The sequence below is a fragment of the Azolla caroliniana genome, unplaced genomic scaffold (assembly GCF_043228905.1).
Source record: "Azolla caroliniana isolate FFs.n. ecotype wild unplaced genomic scaffold, voAzoCaro1.0.p SCAF_7, whole genome shotgun sequence".
In the NCBI taxonomy this organism is placed as follows: Eukaryota; Viridiplantae; Streptophyta; class Polypodiopsida; order Salviniales; family Salviniaceae; genus Azolla; species Azolla caroliniana.
Genome location: NW_028230442.1, coordinates 3,398,912 through 3,416,996, shown reverse-complemented (window position 1 = coordinate 3,416,996; position 18,085 = coordinate 3,398,912). Strand labels below are relative to the sequence as shown.

The following is an 18,085-nucleotide window of genomic DNA, read 5'->3' as shown; positions in this document are numbered from 1 at the left end:
AAATCCCAATGTCCCCTTGTCAACATCTTGTTCTAAAAAGTTAAGAAATTCTAATATCAGGGACATCAACATCATGCAATTAAAACATCATGGGTACTCCTTTTATGTTGACATTTTAGACATCTCTTGAAATGAAAGATGGTTATATAAGCTAATCAAGAAGTAAACACCTCACTCTGCATTTAGATGGTTTAAGCACAACAACGCTTGATAGTTTTGTGACACCTTCATAAACTTGTATGAATGTATATAAACTTGATTTAATGCAATCCCAATAGCTCATGTATTCTTAACAAAAATGGATCTTGTTATGTCAATGACAAATGTTTTCAAGGTTTAGAATTAGCAACTACAAAATGAGCTCTTCAAGTCTCACTATCCATGAATCACAAGAAACAGCTATACAGCATACCATGCTGAGGCCAAAAACTATTTGCTTTGAGAAATAACTATAGGTTAGGGTCATCATCGATTCACTGGGAAAATGTCCTTTACTTTTTATTCCTATCTCCAAGAAAAGAATAATCAATTGAAGAGATGCACATTGTGCTTTATTTTTTTTCTGGAAAGAAACGTTTTCAAGAAAACTCAAATTTCACATCCACAAATGAGAACTGACGCATGAGATCGATCATGGAGGATGTGAACTTACCAATCATCTGGAAATCTTTTTGAGACTTTGCCTCTGAGACAGTAGCGTAGATCGTCAATCTCTGCAAATTTGGACACCATCCCAAAAAACTAGCAATCCATTGAGCAAAAAGCTCATTAAGTTTGGAAGTGCCCAATTCGAGTATGACCACTTTCTCAAACAGGGCAGACCTACCGATGCCATGTTGGAAATGATGATCGCCATGATGATAATTGAGTGCCAACCAATGTAGACGAGGAAACGATAGGGAGATTTTTTTGAGGTCCATTGCCTCCTCCTCCGGATGGAACGGTAGTCCACACAGCCTTAACTTTTTTAGCTTACTTGCACCTGATATCATTTGATAGAATTTGGGCCACATGATGGTGAAATCGCACACAATTACCTCTTCGAGCAAATCGGCGGATTGACCTATCTCTAGATGAATGATGCTCACATCCTCAATCGTGAGATGTTGCAAACTACCCTGACTAAGAAGCTCGAATTGATCGAATGTTGATGCCCTAAGCACCATCTTTTTGAGCTTATCAGCTTCTAAAACGATACTGTCCACACTTACACCCTCAATGTTCAGGGTCTTCAGAGAGGCACTCTTGAGCTCGATCGTGGAAGCAGTGTCAGAGACTGATATATCATTGTTGATAAGAGACAAGAATTCGAGCTTGGGGCAAACAGAGAAGAGTAGGTTAAGATCTAAAGCGGATAATACCGCCTTCTCGAGTGTGAGTGACACTAGGCTTGGAAATTTGTGAATAACAGGATCGATTGGAGGAATGTGGGCTGAACCCCAGACTAGGTGTTCTATCTTTTGCCCGCCACATTTCTCAAATATATTCAATGGCGGCTCTGTGGGGCTCATGAAAGTAAGAGACTTCAGAGTCTCTTTTGTGTGCATAAGCCATGCAATAACCAAAGCCGCAGAAAAAGTCCATTTCACACTGATGGTCAGGTCTTGGAGACAACTTGTTCTCATTATCGTTTCAGTGATTAGGATTTCGCATTGACTTTGCAATAGATCCCGAGGGCAGTCAGATTCGGCAAAAATGAGCTTGTGTAGGTGATGTCTTGTGGCTTCTCGCCATTTCCTACATGTTTCAGAAGCTATGGCAACTTCTCGAGCTGATGCTATATGAGACAATATATTGCCGACTACTTCTATCGGAAGTGAATCCATTACTTCACTTCAAGTATATGACATATATCAACCTGTGATGTAAGGAGACAAAATCAGTATATCAACCAAGCACATTCAAGAATATTCAGTAGAACTATGAGTTAGTAAATTAGCTTACACAGGATGACACGTATGAACTTGTACAAATTTGATTAACTCATATAGTGGATATGGTACTTATTCCCTGATGTAAATTACGGGAAGAGAGCATCGATCCACCCTTTTTGGTGGTACCATAGCTAATGCCACATCATCTACAAATGACAGAACCTCAAGTTCTAAGGCAAGCATAGTTACAAAAGGAGGATCAATATGCAACCAGTATTTACAAGATAAAGAATTCAAGATCCAAATTAAAGTCAAAACAGAAAATAAGAATCACCTAAATTCATGATGATGATAAACTGGAGAAAAATGTATTTGTGCCATCCACGGATACCACCACCAAAGGAACAATTCATTGGATCATTTCCACTATAATTCCCACATTGATTAAGATTAGGACCTGACATTATGAACATCTTCCTTAGGCTACATGGACATACCTACATAGGTGCAGCGGAGAATGGAAGTTATCTCGACATTTTGTCCCATACGCGAAAGATTAAATTCCACAAACTTCCCTCATGTTTCTCTAGAGTGTCCAATGCATGATCATAATCACCACATTTCCTATCATAACTTTCTTGAATAAGAAGTCATTAGACTTGTCCCAACATTGATAGGGATTAGGATCTAACATTTACCATGCATTGCTAAATATGCTCTGACTCACATGTAGAACCTCATAATGTTAAAAACTATAGGGAAAATGAGGGAAATAATCTTTCCCACGTAGGAAAAATGTCAAAAAAATCCCTAAACTCCCACATGTGAGAAAACATGTGGGAGTTTAGGGATTTTTTTTCCACATGGGCAAAATGTCAAAAAGCTCGCCCTCTGACCATGTTTAACTCATGATGTTACACATTATAGGGAAATTAGACTTGGATTTCCACTTTCACCAATATATTTTTTATAATTGAGAGTCTCTGTCTCTCTCTTTTAATGTTATATCATGTTTCTGTTTCTTTAATATTTAAAAAAAATGTCATTAATGAGGAATGCAAGTATCTAGTGTTTTCTCACCAGAAAGTAGGAGATGATGATATTTTCGGTCCTTCACCTGTTCATATTCATGTACAAAAAGCTCTAACTACATAGAATTTAACAGAATTTTGTTTGCTGGGGCAAATCACAAATGATCAACCCATCCATTTGATATGCGAAAAATAATTCTTGTTATTTTGAATTCCACTGCTTGGAACTGAGATAATCTTTCCCACATGGGAAAATTATCGAAAGAACCCCCCCCCCCCCAATACATGTACCACATAACGTCGAGCAGTGTAACATGAAGGAAATTAGTGAGGTTGATCTTTGCCACATGGGATAAATGTCAGAGGAAAGATAAAAAAATGCATCTAACTAGTTTTAATCTGCAATCCTTTAACAGTTCAGGAAACATGAGGGAATTTCACGGGATTAGTCTGTCCAATAAGGGAATAAATGCGAAAACAAACCTCTGTGTCCTCGCCTACAAAAGAAGCTCATAATATTGAACATTATAGAGCAGAGACAACAGGCGGGGAATTACTGGGAAAATGCCTAAACACCTCTTGCCACTATACAATGGTTTCAAATTCAGCACAACCCATCTTGAAAAAAAGAAGATGCAAACACAGAGATCCACTATTCGATTAAAATCTCTACAGATCCAAAATCAATCAAACACATACATACTCTCTCTCTCTCTCTCTATCTCTATCTCTATCTCTATCTCTCCACAGAGATTTGTGTGTACTTACATAGATCTCCCATTAGTTTTCGCCTGAACAATTGTGGGGTCATCACCGCCATCGCCAGCGAGAGGGCGGGGGGAGAGGGTAAAAAGGGACTGTTAAAACAAGAAAGGATCGCTGCTTTCCTTTTGTCTCTGATGATGATGATGATGATGATGATGATGATGATATTGTGTCATGGAACCATATCTACCATGTATGTATAAATAATTAACACAGCGCAGCAGAAAACAGAGCATCTCTCTCTGCCCATGCTTTTGCTTTTGCGTTTGCGTTTGGGTTTGCGTTTGCGTTTGCTTTTGCTTTTCCTACATGGATCCATCCACCCATCATTTGCGCCATTTCCCTTCCATGGGACCAAGACCAAGACCAATGTGACCAATGTGTCTCACAAGACCAAGACCAATGATCTCATCAATGTGGTCCGAGGTTTATGGTGTTGGTGCGGTCGGCTCTCGTGGTACATGGTTCTCGGTTCGTGTGGTGTGCGGTGGTGTGCTCGTGTTTGGTGGTCATTGTCATCACGAATTCCCATCTCCGTCCCTCTCTATTGTACCGCTCTTGTTTTCCTAGCATCGCCGAGATCGGCCTAAGCGCCATCGTTGTAAATCTATTGAGGCTTTGACCCTCACATAAAGAAATTGTTTTGGTATATACTATGGTGTCGTCTAGATCTCGACTCCTTTTGTTCTCGTCGTGTCGGATGTCAAGTCATCCATTTTTGTGTTCGGAAGCATTCTCGTCGAAGTCCTAGAGTCCTTAGGCCCTCGGTGTTTTGTGTTTGTATGTGAACTGTCGGTCGTGAACCCACGTGGTAAAGGGGCCGAAACCGGACTCGACGGTGGAAACTCCTCCTTTTCTCATTCTCCCTAGTCTCAGACCCTCGTGGTCCCGCCCGAACAACACGCACGCGAATCTTCGCGACAACGTATTGAGAGTTATGGTGACTTAACTCTTCACGACTTTGTCGATGCATTGTAAGAATTTATACAAGCTATCTCTTGCCAGAAAGATGATGTGCTATGGTTCTCTTTCATATATGTCTCCCTTCTTCACATTTGAAGATATATGGATAGGACTTACGAAATTGGCCTCTCAAAAGGAAAGTGATCTTCAATGTATAAAGGCGAAAATGCCCAAATGATTAGGAAAGGAAGCACGTGTATGGATAAGCAATATGTTTAATCGTGCATTGCAACATGTTATGTCGTACAACCAGACTACAAATTGGATCAAACCTTTACATAAAGGTGGAGATGTAAATAATGTAAACAGTTATCGAACCATTATGGTTGGCTCACTAATAGCAAAACTATTTGGATGTATAATCAAATCAAAGATAAATGCATGATGGGCTGAAAAAAAGATCGTAAGAGAGTTTATGGACAAGCCACCTTTCAAAAACACCATAACACAATTGATCACCTTGTCGCCCATCAAGTATTAATGGAGGAAAGTTGCCTTAGAGTTAAAGGTTTATATGGTTGCTTCGTAGCCTTTAAGAAAGTTTTTGATATGGTACTTTGTGAGTATCTTTGGAGGCAAATGGAAGAACTCGAGGTGCCAAGTGAATATATGCTTGCAATTTCCCGAATATATGAGAAGGTTATATGTTGTGTGCATATGAGCGAAAGACTTTCATATTTTTTCAATAGCACTATTGGTCTTAAGTAAGGATGCTCACTATCACCAACTCTATTTGGTCTATGCATTGATGAATTGGATGAAATGGTTGCCAAGAATGTGTTGAAGAAGTTGGCAGTGGGAATGTTGTCATTGTGCTTTTGCTATATTCAGATGATGTAGTGTTTTTTGCAAATACTTTAGGAGATGCATAAAAACTTATGAAGGCATTGGAAAACTTTGCATGCATACTAAATTGTGTCAATAGCTCTAAACAAATATTATGCTTGTGAAGAGATAAAAAAATTGCATGTACATGAGCCACTTGAATGTGTCGAAAGCTTCAAATATCTTGGCCTTGAAGTTCCTTCAAATCATAGATGGAATGAATGTGCTACACTCCGCTTAGAGGTGGGAAAGCGAGCATATTATGCATTTGAGAACACATAAAATCATGGAGATATTAAGTGTTGGGTCCTCAAGAAATACCTTTTCGACATTTTGGTGACATTAGTGCTTCTCTATAGGGTGGAAGTAGGGGGTGATAACATCCTTAAATCTACTTGAAAAGAGTTTGAAAATGTCCAAAAACATTTTTCTTACAAAGTTTTTATAAGTTAATAAACAAACACCCTACACTCTCCTCCTTGAGATGGGATCACTTCCCATTGAGATCATGGCCGTGGAAAGGGTTGTTGAATACATGCTTAAGGTTTAAAAAGGTCTATCACATCAACTTCCTAAAATTGCATGGGAAACAAGCAAAAATATCCAAAAGATGCATAAAAGCAAATTTTTGTGTTCTGATTGGATGCAAGATATAGAAAAATGGTTTGGTACATGGGATGCAACACACTTGCTTCGTGATGTATCACTAGATTCCTCTGTAAATGAGGACTTTTTGTAATGCCAATGTATCAAGACACGGGACAACTGTAGAGACTCACGCTTCACACATTATACTACACATGTTGCACCTAACTACAAAACCATGTTCTTTGCAAAATGAGAAAATCATACACAACGATACATGTTAAAGCCCATCCCGTTGTCTGCCATTCGAACCATTGCTTCCATGTGACTTAGCTCACATGCATTGCGATGTGAGACTTTTAGTGCCTACTTATCTTAATCCACCCCGAAATGTGTATCTTGGCATATCTTCCAGAATTAACCACAACAAATTGATCCCATGAACTTGTCGATAATTTAGTTTGTGTATGTTAACAACTACAAGATGACTATGTCCAATCTTTTAATTTTAGCAAGCAAGTTGTTTGGCAAATTTTTTGCCTGATTCTAGTCCAAGGAGATGTTCTTTTGTATCGTGTGAGGTGGCTATGGTTGAGCATAACCAATACAATACCTCATGATTTCATTGTGTTATCAACATAGAGAGCTTCCGTGGATTGGGCAATCCATTTTAGGAAACTTCTTAATAAGGATGGCACATAGAGATTTCAAGAACATGTTGAGAGATAGGGACAAAATTGTGCACCATCTTAAGTATTATTGGTTGGCATATGAAGACCTTGGTTATTTCGAGATCCTACCCAAGTTCCACACTACACAAGTTGCAACTTGCAACGTTAGCTCTTTGTATGTTGTATCCTCTTTTTTCATAGAATGAAATATAGTTTGACACATTAATATGTGGCCAAATATGCATGATATCATGCCATTCTATATTGCACATAAATCGTTCCAAATAACCTAGAAAGTTCCTTTTTATTTTGTTGTTGTTAGTGTCTTTACGATAGTTGTTACCTTCTATGTGTCCATCAATCCATTCTTTACAATGAGACATGTTGAAATTTCAATAGATACTATAGGCGCATGCCCTATCACATTTGAACTTACTTGTACTTTAGTACAACACTAGGGTTTTTCAAATGTCCCTCTTCTGTGTTTTGAGTATTGCAAAACCATCGAGGAGGATTTGCACGAATTTTAGAATACACGATCTAAAGACTTCAAAGATGATCACTAGAATTTAGTTTCAACCTGTTTCCAATACAAACATCATTATTATTGCCACCGAAACCAACAATTCCTCAACAAGCATTGTTTCCTCGGGATCGTCAAGTGCCATACAAATTTGGCCACATTCGTCAAAGTTGTAGGGAAAATTCGTACATATCATGGTTTGCCAATGTATTTAAAATTTTATTGTATGGAAGGCAATGGAAATGGGTCAAATGCAACTTGCTTTATATTAATTCTTGATCGTTGACGTGTGTTTGTCAAATTTCTTTGTTGCCATCACTATTGAGCGTACCATTGATCTCAATGATTTGAGATTCTTCCCAGGAACCAATGCTAATTCCTCGGCTCTGTAGTGCTCGTCTCCGCATGCACTTGACTTCTTGTCGGAGAGCACCGCACTTGGCAGGGGGAAGGCAATGGTATATGTATATGCTATTGTGTTGTGTGTGTGTGCTCTCGGTGTCTTAACCCTAACCCTAACCCTAACTCTATTCTTCGTTACAACCACATTTGATACCTACCATCCATCCATTCATGGAGGCCATTGTCATCGTCATCATCAGACTACACCACACATATGTACATGTGTATATACTATCGGTGCTATCAATGTCTTAACCCTAACTCTATTATTCGTTACGACCACGTTTGATACGTACCATCCATCCATTCATTCATTCATGGAGGCCATCATCATCATCATCACACTACACACACACACACACACGTGTACATGTGTGTATGCTATTGTGTAGTGCGTGTGCTCTCGATGTCTTAACCCTAACCCTAACCTTAACCCTATTCTTTGTTATGACCATGTTTGATACCTACCTACCATCCATCCATCCATCCATCCTTCCATCCATTCATTCATGGAGGCCATCATCATCGTCGTCATCACACCACACACACATATGTACATGTGTGTATGCTATTGTGTAGTGCGTGTGCTCTCGATGTCTTAACCTTAACCCTAACCCTAACCCTAACCCTAACCCTATTCTTCGTTACGACCACGTTTGATACCTACCATCCATGATCCATCCATCCGTACATTCATTCATGGAGGCCATCATCATCATAATCACACTACACACACACACACACGTATGTACATGTACATGTACATCTAATATACCCCCTAAGAATTCAATAAATAGTAGAAGGTTTCCAAAATTACAAGAAATGCCCTCCTTACACCCCCCATCGTCCCCTCCAACAAAACACAGGTTTCCAAAATTACCACAATGTACCCTTCTCATTCCCTTTCATCACCATCACCATCACCATCGCCATGTTTCCTCCTCCCCCTGCAAGCAGCCATGGAAGCTCTGCATAACATCCACCTTCGCATCGTCTGATCTCTCTCTCTCTCTCTCTCTCTCTCTCTCTCTCTGAACACATAGCTCTCCATCTCCCTATTCTGGCCTTTCGTTCCCCTCTTGAAATCCATCGTTTTCCATCTCTCATTCTCCCTCCCTCTCCCTGCGACACTTCTCTACTCATCACTGAAGAATTCCTTTTCTGAGATCAAACGCACATATTTATCTTTCTTCGTCAGTCACACATACGCACAGATTGACATGGCTATGATCGGTGAAGAAGAAGAAGAAGAAGAAGAAGAAGGAGGAGGAGGAGGAGGCGGCGGCGGTGAAGAAGAACTGAAAGATGAGGAGCTCGTGGATTTCGAAGTCTCAGACTACGAGTACGAGTATAACGAAGAGGACGCAGAGGTAGAAGATGAAGTCGCCAGCGATCCTCGTCATGTAAGAAGCTCATGGGATATTCGTGCAGAGAAAGATCGATCTTCAGAAAACCACCACGGTAATGGGGATTTCGAGAAGACCACGATTTCTGGCAATGAGAAGACTATGGAATTTTCAGGTCAAAGTTTGGAAAAGAATGAGATCAAAGCTTTCCACGGTGAACACAGAGAAAGTGAAGAAAAAGAAGAATTTAATGGTAGGATCCAAAACTTAATGGTTTCTGAGGATAGAAAACTTGGTGAGAAAGAAGATATGAGCATTAAGCGAGAACTAGAAGATGGAGAGCTTGACGAAACAGCTATGGTACTGATACAATCATATCTCTTCATATATACTTTCTCTCTCTCTCTCTCTCTCTCTCTCTCTCTCTCTCTCTCTCTATCTATCTATCTATATCTTCTCTTATCCTCTCCTCTCTCCCTCTCTCTCCCATTCTAAGCAGCGTTTTTAGCTTCCAAAACTGCTCATTTTTTGTTTCTGTTTTCGTTTGTTTATTTTTACTACTACTATTTCTCTAAACTTGGCCAATTCTAGCAGAGATCTCGAGGTTTATTTCCCTATGCGATGGCCATTGATGCTATGCAAAATTGGATTATTCTTAGCATCGTCATACTTTTCTATCACTCTTCTCCCCATGAACTGTTTCGCATATCTTTATTAGAAGCTTCCAAGGTTGTCATTTTTAGCAGAGATTTAAAAGTCTATTCTCTTCCATATACAACTCCACTAGTCTATGGAAACGTAAGAATTTCCAGCATTGTTTTTCCATCACTTCTTTTCCCTTCGAGAAACATCAGAATCTTAGATCTGAGCTAGATGTTGTGGCACAGACCATGCATTGATTCTAGATGATGCCGTCAATGTTTCTGCACATAATTCTTCAATGCCATTTAGGACAGATTTCAGTTTCTTAGCAAGTAACTTTGCATCTCCATATACTTCCACATTGTCATGTGGCTAAAGAAGAAGAAGAAGAATTGTAAAGAAGAAGTATACATTGTCATCCGGAGAGAGAGAGGGAGGGAGAGTATGAGAGAGAGGAGGAAATTTCATGAATCGGAGAATACCTTGTGCGCTATTCATATTCCAAAATGTATGCTACAATGGGACCACTACGTCTCTCAGATGCTGGGAAATCCTTAACTTGCAAGTATCTCAATAATCTTCTCCTTGTGTTCATGTAAAGAAAGAAAGGATTTGCAAAAATCTCCACCTTTCAAGTATATCAGGAAGCTCTTCCTTTTTGATCCTGTAAATAAAGAAAGGATTTGTATAAATTCTTCAGTTTCAATAATTTCAAGAAATCTCTCCTTTGTGTCGTGTCACATAAGAAGGATTTTGCAAAAGCAAAACGAAGTGAAGCCCCAGATTGGTATCAGGTGTGGTTTTTTGGACAAGTGAATGTTTGAGTTTTTTAGTACATAGATGATTGCCTCCAGAACACATAAGGAGGTAGGTTTGCATAATAACTTTGGACTTACTTTGAATAGAAAACAAATTTTTTGTATCTCTCTGTATTAGCATTTTCAATATTGTGAAACTTTGCATACAAAATCTTTTGCTGTTCTTTCTTCACTTAGTTTCAATAATTTTGAGTCTTAAGCAATACTTTATAGAAAAAACGTGGCTCTGTCCTGCTTCATCCTTCCCAGAGAATATGTTATTGAAGAGTATGACACATTATTTTGTTTTCCCAATTTCAAATACACTTGAAAGCAGCATTTTTTATTGTCATTTGCATACTCAATGATTTGAATGTTTGATTTAAACATTTCCTATGTTGATGTATCGATCATCCTTTAGGATCTTGTAACAGAGAGTTTAAGAGTACTCATGGTGATTGTTTCTGGCTTTAAGCAGCCTCAGAGTTATGAAAATGGTACAGAAGGTGGAACTTGTAATGAAATTCATGGTCCAGAAAAGAAAAAAAGAAAAGCTTTTTCTATGGTTGAGAAACATATAAGTAGTGAAGGTAAGAGAAATTACAAGACGGAAGGAGAGGAGGCGTGTTTCGAAGGTCTTCAACCTTACACTTCAGCAAGGTAGGGTTTGTTGTTTTATCATCTGTAAATTATGTAGCTAGAGGGAAAAAGGTTTGAATTGTCAAGTTTGAACCAGGATTTTAAAATGCTTTACTTTTGAAGATTGCGGATTTCCAAGATCTTATAATGTTTCTTGTTCTTGTGGTGTCACCAAATTGAATGCACAAGCCTTTCAAGATTCTTGTTGGTGATTGTCTTTATCTTGTGACTAGAGGAAATTATATTCGAATCGCTGTTGTTTTGCTATTGTCGAAGTATAATACTGCTTGAAATTAGAAAGTTTACTCAATTTTCTTCGTGCTTTAGAAACACAATATATTTTTATTGTAGGAGAAAAGAAAATGTTGTCACTTTTTGTTAGAATTCATCTCCATAGGATCAGATGTCTGTGTATCAGATCCAAATCATTTTCAAAGTTTGTGTACAGCTGAAATTCTTTGCACATTTTAAAATTCAGCCAGAGTCTAAGAGGATATTATCAGAGCTTAATTCAGTTGATGAACTAATTATGAAATAAAGAATATATTGATTCTATTCAGATTGGAACTGGAATTCATTTAATCTTTTCCTAGAGTATATGCATTTTCTGAAGCTGTGGTATTTTGTAGATTTGCACTTGAATGCTCTAGTTTTATATTTTTTGTTATCAATTTTGTTACGCTGATTTGATATATATCTGCGTTGTCATTCACTTTTATATAGCTCACTGTACATGCAGTTACTTAATTTGGTAAGGCCATGAGTATAAATTACATTTGGTACAGAATCCAGATCATTCTGACTATAGTTTTATACATATAAGCTAATCATATACTAATCTAGTTTATTTTCAGTGAAAAAACAATGGAGAATCTCATTGGCTTTCCAAATTCAGGTTAATAATAATAATAATTTTTTAATTTTTTTTTGCTATTATACATTGGATGGTCTCGTTCTCAATGTCCCAATAATAATATGGGTGTTCTCCAACAAAGCAGGTGGCCGGGGTGTGAACACGAGGATGATAGGGTTGGGCCAAGGAAATTTAGCCCCTGGAATAATGGGTCCTGGAAGGCCTTTCAGAATGCCTCAAGGATTTGGTCCCTTTGGAGGGATTGGAAGGCCCCATGTAATTGCTAGTTTTTGATTGGTCTATTATATATTTGGAGACAGTGATTAGTTTTCTGGTATCTTAAGGGATAATTTCGTAGGTAGGATCTCTGAAATGCACCCCAATGTTTTCATTATTTCCCTAAATGTCCCCTGTCAATCCCTGAAAGCGAGAAAACAGGAATGGGTTCATCATTTTGTTGCTCAAGTAGCCATATGATTGAGAAAATGGAACGATCTGATTGCTCAAATAGCACATAGAGTGAGTTGACCAAGGAAATTTGGTAAAGGAGAACTCGGGCTTTTGGGAAATAAAGTAAAACTTGGGAGTGTATTTTTTGAAGTTTTCACCAAATTTTTATTCCAAGTTCTGACATAGCTTTTCGTTATTTCTCCCTTGTGAATGATAGGTTCATCTCCAAGAAATGCTAGCTCAAGAACACCTTCTGAGAACTCATGCACTGCATCTGGCGCAAGAAACTCTTGCAAATGCTATGCATCATCCTTTGACTCCACCTATAGGATCTGGTGTAGTGAATCCATTTTTGGCTTTTGATAATCTTCGTCCAAGAGCACATATTCCTAAGTATTTTCCGCCACCACCACCACCACCGCCTCCACCATCTGATATGATACTAGGAAGAATGGAACATTTTATGAGGGGTCAAAGACCTATCCATAAAGTAGGGAGATTGGGTCCCAATAGTAGTAAGTCTGGGGGAGAAACAGAATCATCTGGTAATGGAAGGCAGTTCAGTTGGCCACCAGATTCTATGCTACATCATCACAAAAAGGATCATATGCGTGGACGCAACATTCGAAATAGTATGTGGGGAAGAGATGGAGGAACTCTTAATAATCAAATACATGGAGGCATAGGGCCGCCAGGGATACCCCTTAGTCCAAACTTTCGACACTTTAATGCAGATGAAGTTGAACTCTATAATGTGACTTCATCTCCTTCCTTGTCAGATGGAAACATTGACCATAATGAGATTTATGATGCAAGGTGGAAAATTGAGAGAGAGAGAATGCTAAGAAATGGGTTGCCATATAATCGTAAATATGATCGAGATACAACATTAAGTAATGTTTCCAAATCTGGAAAGGAGAAGAATAAAAAAATATACGAGTCTAAACCAGCATCTTTACAAGAGACATCTCGATCATCAAGTCTTGCTGCACGATTAGGACCATCTTCACGGTCGAAGGTTGCCCAAGATGAAGATGTGGATGCTTCTGTGAATACAATCTCTGGCAACAATGTTGTCAAGTTACATCAACCTATACGGAAAAGCAGGTTCCATATATTTAGATATTTTTACAGGAAAAACTCCAAAGTACCCTGCACTTTCTCACATTCCCAAATGCTCTAATGTTTTTGTTAACTCCCCAAATGTATCAGGTCAATCAGCCCCTGAAAGAGAAGAACATGGGATGAATATATATTAATGTGACCAAGATCATTAGGGGAAGTATCAAAATCTTCGGGGTATTTTGGGGAATAATAAAACATGGGGTATTTATGAGTTTTTCCCTGTTATTATTTCCATATGTATTCAAATAATTTTCTCAATTTCCATGGAAGCAATGTTTTGGGCAACTAAAGATATCTAGGTCTAAGTTACTGGAATGATTGTTCTCTTTTCAGAATACTGGCTGTCAGTGGACTGCCCGATGACACTTCTATGTCAACTGTGGTTGAGGCCTTTGAGAAGCTTGGCAAAATAACTGTAAGTACCAGAAGATCCAGTCCAGTCTCTAACAAACAATGATTGTTGGGATTTTTTTAATGTTTATGTAAGGAAATCTTAGAGAATGGTGACTAGTTTATTTCTTTTTCCTGAGTGTATTATCAATTCTATATATGATTCATCTCCACACGTGATCCAAAAAACGGTTGAAGTATTGAAAGATATTTTTTATGCATTTGGGGTATACATACATACATACATACATACATACATACATACATACATACATACATACATACATACATATATATATATATATTGCATGTGCTTTCAACATTTTTATCATCTCTACATGTGGTCAAAAAATCGTGTGAAGTAATGAATGCCATTTTTATGCATTAGGGGTTTGCCTTATATCTGCTTCTAGGAATGTGCATATGCATTTATATGTGTTTGAATATATACATTTGCATGTGCTTATTACTTGTTTATCCTAAATTTTGATCTACTTATCTGTATTGAGGGTAAAGGAACTAGTTATAGAGGCCCACCAAATGCTGCAATGCAATTATGGGCACTAAAAGGTAGACAAAATATAATCTACTATAGATGTTGTGTAGCCTAAGCTGTCCACTTATCAGGGTTTAAACACCTGTCTCCTTGTAAATGTACTAATCTCTGCTGTTGCGGAATGTGAAATACAGTTGTCATTTTGTTTCTACAGGCAAGTGTATTTATATGTAATGCTAATTACAAGCTTATATATTTATTTCACCATTCTAAACTGCGTAAGACTAATTATTCAGCATATGTAAAAATTCCCATAATAATTATCCTAATTTTCATCAGTTGCATTTGTATGTATCTGTATCGGTGTTTCTAAACATGTACTCCTTGAACATGGAAAAAGACGCACTCATTAAAACCTTACAGTATGTTGATTCATTTGAAAGTGCTTGATGGGGTGAAATTCTATAACTTGAATGAGAAGTTAATTCGAACTTCAAATGAAAATGTTCTGTCTGTTTCGGATTAAAGCAAGTTTCTTATTACTACCCTTTTCCTATTCTCTCATGCGTAATCACTATAGGGCCCTTTTGAGGTGTAAACTTGTTTGCATGTATTTTCTCTCCTCCTGGAATCTGTGGATTTCTGCTGTGAAAGTCTTCCTTATCTTGGGCCAACGGGGTTGCTCACTCTGAAACTAACACATGTTGTCATGTGTGGGCTCTTGGATTCAATGAATTTCTGCTATGTTCGTGTGACTATGCAAACCATTGCTTACTTATGACTCACCTCATATTTTATTGAATGAGAGATGTGTCGTTAGGGTACAAATGAGGAATTCCAACTAGGCATATTTCACCCGAAACAAGTTTGCGACCTTCACACTCTAGAGTGTACACCAATCCTCCATCTTTGACCACATTTGAGTTTGCTTTTCCCAGATTTTCAATTAGTCCTAGCCCTAGACACGTTTATCTCTTAATACTACTGCACGCTTTTAATCACAACTTTCATATGTAAAATTCTTGAGCATCAAGGGGCAGTAATCAAGCCCACAGACACATCATGAAAATATTTCACTTTGATCCCATAGATCATATTTGTCCTCTGAGGATGATAACAAAATTTATCTACCTCTTTAAACTAATTACACCACATTCTCCCTCTCACACATGCTATCTGTATCCTGATAACCCAAAGCAGAGGCACACTGGTGAGAGATTACATGACAAGAGGTTAGTTGGGGCTTTTGCACCAGTATCCTATTAATTCAGTCAAATGGTGCTCCAACAAGTAACAAAACTGCAGTTAATATTACATTAAACCATGCATGAGATAATAGAAAATTCCAGCGAATTCAATGATCATGATTTTGATAGAATGTGCATGCTAGAACTGAATATGGAGAATGACTCTGGAATGGTTATTTCCATTGTGCAACATCACATGATCCAAGAGTGAGCTTGATCACTTGATGAATGAGGTGTGTTTATGTTTATGTGCCATATATACATGTACATACATGTTTATGTGACATTTACACTTGTATGCTCGTGTATATGCCATAAAATAATAGTTAAAATCGACAAATCAGAAGAATTTATCCCTTATGGGAATCAGTCACTGCAGTTTTGTATGGCTCATAATTTTCAAATAGAAGAGACAAGTGGACTATGGTATGTGTAGGATTTTACACATTTATATTCTACTTTAGCAATCAATGAATAGTTTTTTTTGTCATACTTAAATCTCTGGCTCTTCTACATACTCGTGCACACATGCTCTTGATTTTGAAGCCCAGATTGTAGGGCAATAATACTGATAACCATTTAAAAAGGAATTGAAATAAGCTGAAATTTCTTTCAGGATTTCAAGAAAAATGAAAGAGGAGATACGTTCACAATCAGCTATGCCAGTGAGGCAGAGGCAGTAACAGCCAAGCGGAATCTCCACAGGTGAAAATTCTCCCTGTTTTGCTCGTTTCTGCTGACAAGGGCTAAGCTGACCACATGTATAAGATGCAAGTTTCTAGCAATATGTCAGTGACGCGAGATTAAAGATTCTTATAGGATTTTAGAGCATTTCAAACAAAATCCTACACTAGCAAGTCCATAATCCGTGTTTTAGTATGCAATGGTTCGTTATAGAAATAAATATCACAAAATAAAATGCATTGCTCCCTTTTACATTGAGGTAAAAATTGTTTAGACCTTCATTCCTAGATTAGAACGTGGCTGTATAAAAACTTCAGGATTTGTCTTTTACTGCCATGTAGTTGATGAGGAATGTGCGAAGGGCTTACGAGTAATGGGTTCTAGATAAATAAGACTATAGAGTGAACAAGAACCTAACATTTTCTTCCACATTTTTCTTCTTCCAGATCATGTCTTGCTGGCAGACAAATCACAGTTGAATATGTCTACCGATAGTCTGGCATTTCTAAGAGGAACCCCATCTTTTTGTAAATCAAAGAGGCTGAAATATCTTGGTGAGTAGTAGCAAGTAAACTGATTGCTATATATTTTGCTGCGAATATATTTTTGTGTGCTTTTAACCTTCTTTCTTCTTAAGCTTTCTTTCAGGATTTTGAGAGATTCAATTTCATTATTGCCTTTAAGAAAAGGAGAGAGTGACATTCAAGTTTACCTATGAGGTATAAGAATATAGCTCTTGGCTGACATGGAATTTATTGTTTGACATAAGGCTAGTCTCCATCATGCATATATGTACTCTCGTGTGAGTATCAAATGATTTGTTAGTAGCTGTGAAATGTATCACTAATTAGCCTATATCGAGTTCCCAGTCGAATTTAAAGGGATTGTAATCCTTTTGTCTCTATTCACTTTAGAGGTGGTGAATGTCTCATTTTTAAGAAAAAAAGAAAATGGAAAATTTGTATTTCTTTGCCAAAGGAATCACATAATATCAGGATTTTGGGTGGAGAATATTAAATATCCAACAGTTATTGAGGTTGATGTGTCAATATCCAGATTATGGAATATAAGGAACACATGTGTGCATACTTTCAAATACACTTCCCACACCAAAGAACACTGTATATTGTTTTAGCCCATTGTCTAACATTTTTTTGTTTTGATATTTAATGAACTCCCATCGTCCTTTGATATGGTGTAGGGTGGGAAGTCGGGAATGTAAAATCATTGAATTAATTTCCTGCTGGTCGATATGAGATTTCTATTTCAACTCTAAGCATGTATCATCTATGTTCTATAATCATTTGGAAGTTGGTCTATTTCGAGAATTAAGAGCATGTATCACATTTGTACTTCGGCTTAAAAATCTCATAAAATTTTCAAATTGCATAAGATCAAGTGACTCGCCATCTCTCTCATAAAGATATAAGCTTTTCTACTCTTTAATAAGCTCTCTTTAGCTGTTTGCTTGGTGGTTTTTACATTGTCGGATCAAAGTCATAAAACTTAGTGGATTGAATCAAACCGAGTAGTTCACACCCCAAACCCTGAACTGTTAAAAAAAACTGAATCAATTAAATCGTTAAGTTGTATTTTTGCGATTTGGTTCAAACCAAACTGTTGTTGATTGTTAAAGAGAATTTTGATTTGCTCCAATAAATAGAATGCCACATCACTACAAATTCCTTAGTGCCTCAAAAGAGGGAAGTGGTTTCTACATCTATCTTCATGCCAAGTTATGTAAATAATAGGAAAATCTATTGTTTTGGGGCCAAAT

The 18,085-nt window shown here is 37.6% G+C and overlaps 2 protein-coding genes across 10 annotated transcripts; one reads left to right on the top strand and one right to left on the bottom strand.

Annotated features, from left to right (window-relative positions):
* Positions 1-230: 230 nt before the first annotated feature.
* LOC147861576 (F-box/RNI-like superfamily protein) lies at positions 231-3,865 on the bottom strand. 6 transcript variants are annotated; one of them, XM_087322549.1, is made up of 4 exons: positions 3,674-3,865; positions 2,209-2,498; positions 1,945-2,080; positions 231-1,858 (listed from the first exon to the last, which is right to left on the bottom strand). In XM_087322549.1, the coding sequence occupies exon 4, from the start codon at positions 1,824-1,826 to the stop codon at positions 579-581; it is 1,248 nt and encodes a 415-aa protein (XP_087178675.1). In that variant the 5' UTR covers positions 1,827-1,858; positions 1,945-2,080; positions 2,209-2,498; positions 3,674-3,865; the 3' UTR covers positions 231-578. The 6 variants fall into 6 exon arrangements, with proteins under 6 accessions (XP_087178675.1, XP_087178677.1, XP_087178678.1 ...); XM_087322551.1 differs by having other exon boundaries at positions 2,209-2,331; XM_087322552.1 differs by having other exon boundaries at positions 2,209-2,300.
* A 4,686-nt stretch (positions 3,866-8,551) lies between these two features.
* LOC147861575 (uncharacterized) lies at positions 8,552-17,346 on the top strand. Of its 4 annotated transcripts, none has more exons than XM_087322249.1 (9): positions 8,552-9,345; positions 10,903-11,084; positions 11,918-11,958; positions 12,062-12,198; positions 12,584-13,473; positions 13,825-13,906; positions 16,241-16,329; positions 16,755-16,862; positions 16,957-17,346. In XM_087322249.1, exons 1-8 carry the CDS (start codon positions 8,860-8,862, stop codon positions 16,801-16,803), a joined length of 1,956 nt encoding a protein of 651 aa, XP_087178375.1. In that variant the 5' UTR covers positions 8,552-8,859; the 3' UTR covers positions 16,804-16,862; positions 16,957-17,346. The 4 variants fall into 4 exon arrangements, with proteins under 4 accessions (XP_087178375.1, XP_087178376.1, XP_087178373.1 ...); XM_087322250.1 differs by having other exon boundaries at positions 10,900-11,084; positions 12,062-12,192; XM_087322247.1 differs by having other exon boundaries at positions 10,900-11,084.
* Positions 17,347-18,085: the final 739 nt, after the last annotated feature.

Excerpts from the sequence above, each read along its gene's own strand:
- LOC147861576 (XM_087322549.1), bottom strand. The coding sequence starts at position 1,826 with ATGGATTCACTTCCGATAGAAGTAGTCGGCAATATATTGTCTCATATA.
- LOC147861575 (XM_087322247.1), top strand. The coding sequence starts at position 8,860 with ATGGCTATGATCGGTGAAGAAGAAGAAGAAGAAGAAGAAGAAGGAGGA. Across the intron at positions 9,346-10,899 it reads AGCTTGACGAAACAGCTATG|CAGCCTCAGAGTTATGAAAA; the intron begins GTACTGATACAA and ends TCTGGCTTTAAG. Across the intron at positions 13,907-16,240 it reads AGAAGCTTGGCAAAATAACT|GATTTCAAGAAAAATGAAAG; the intron begins GTAAGTACCAGA and ends AATTTCTTTCAG.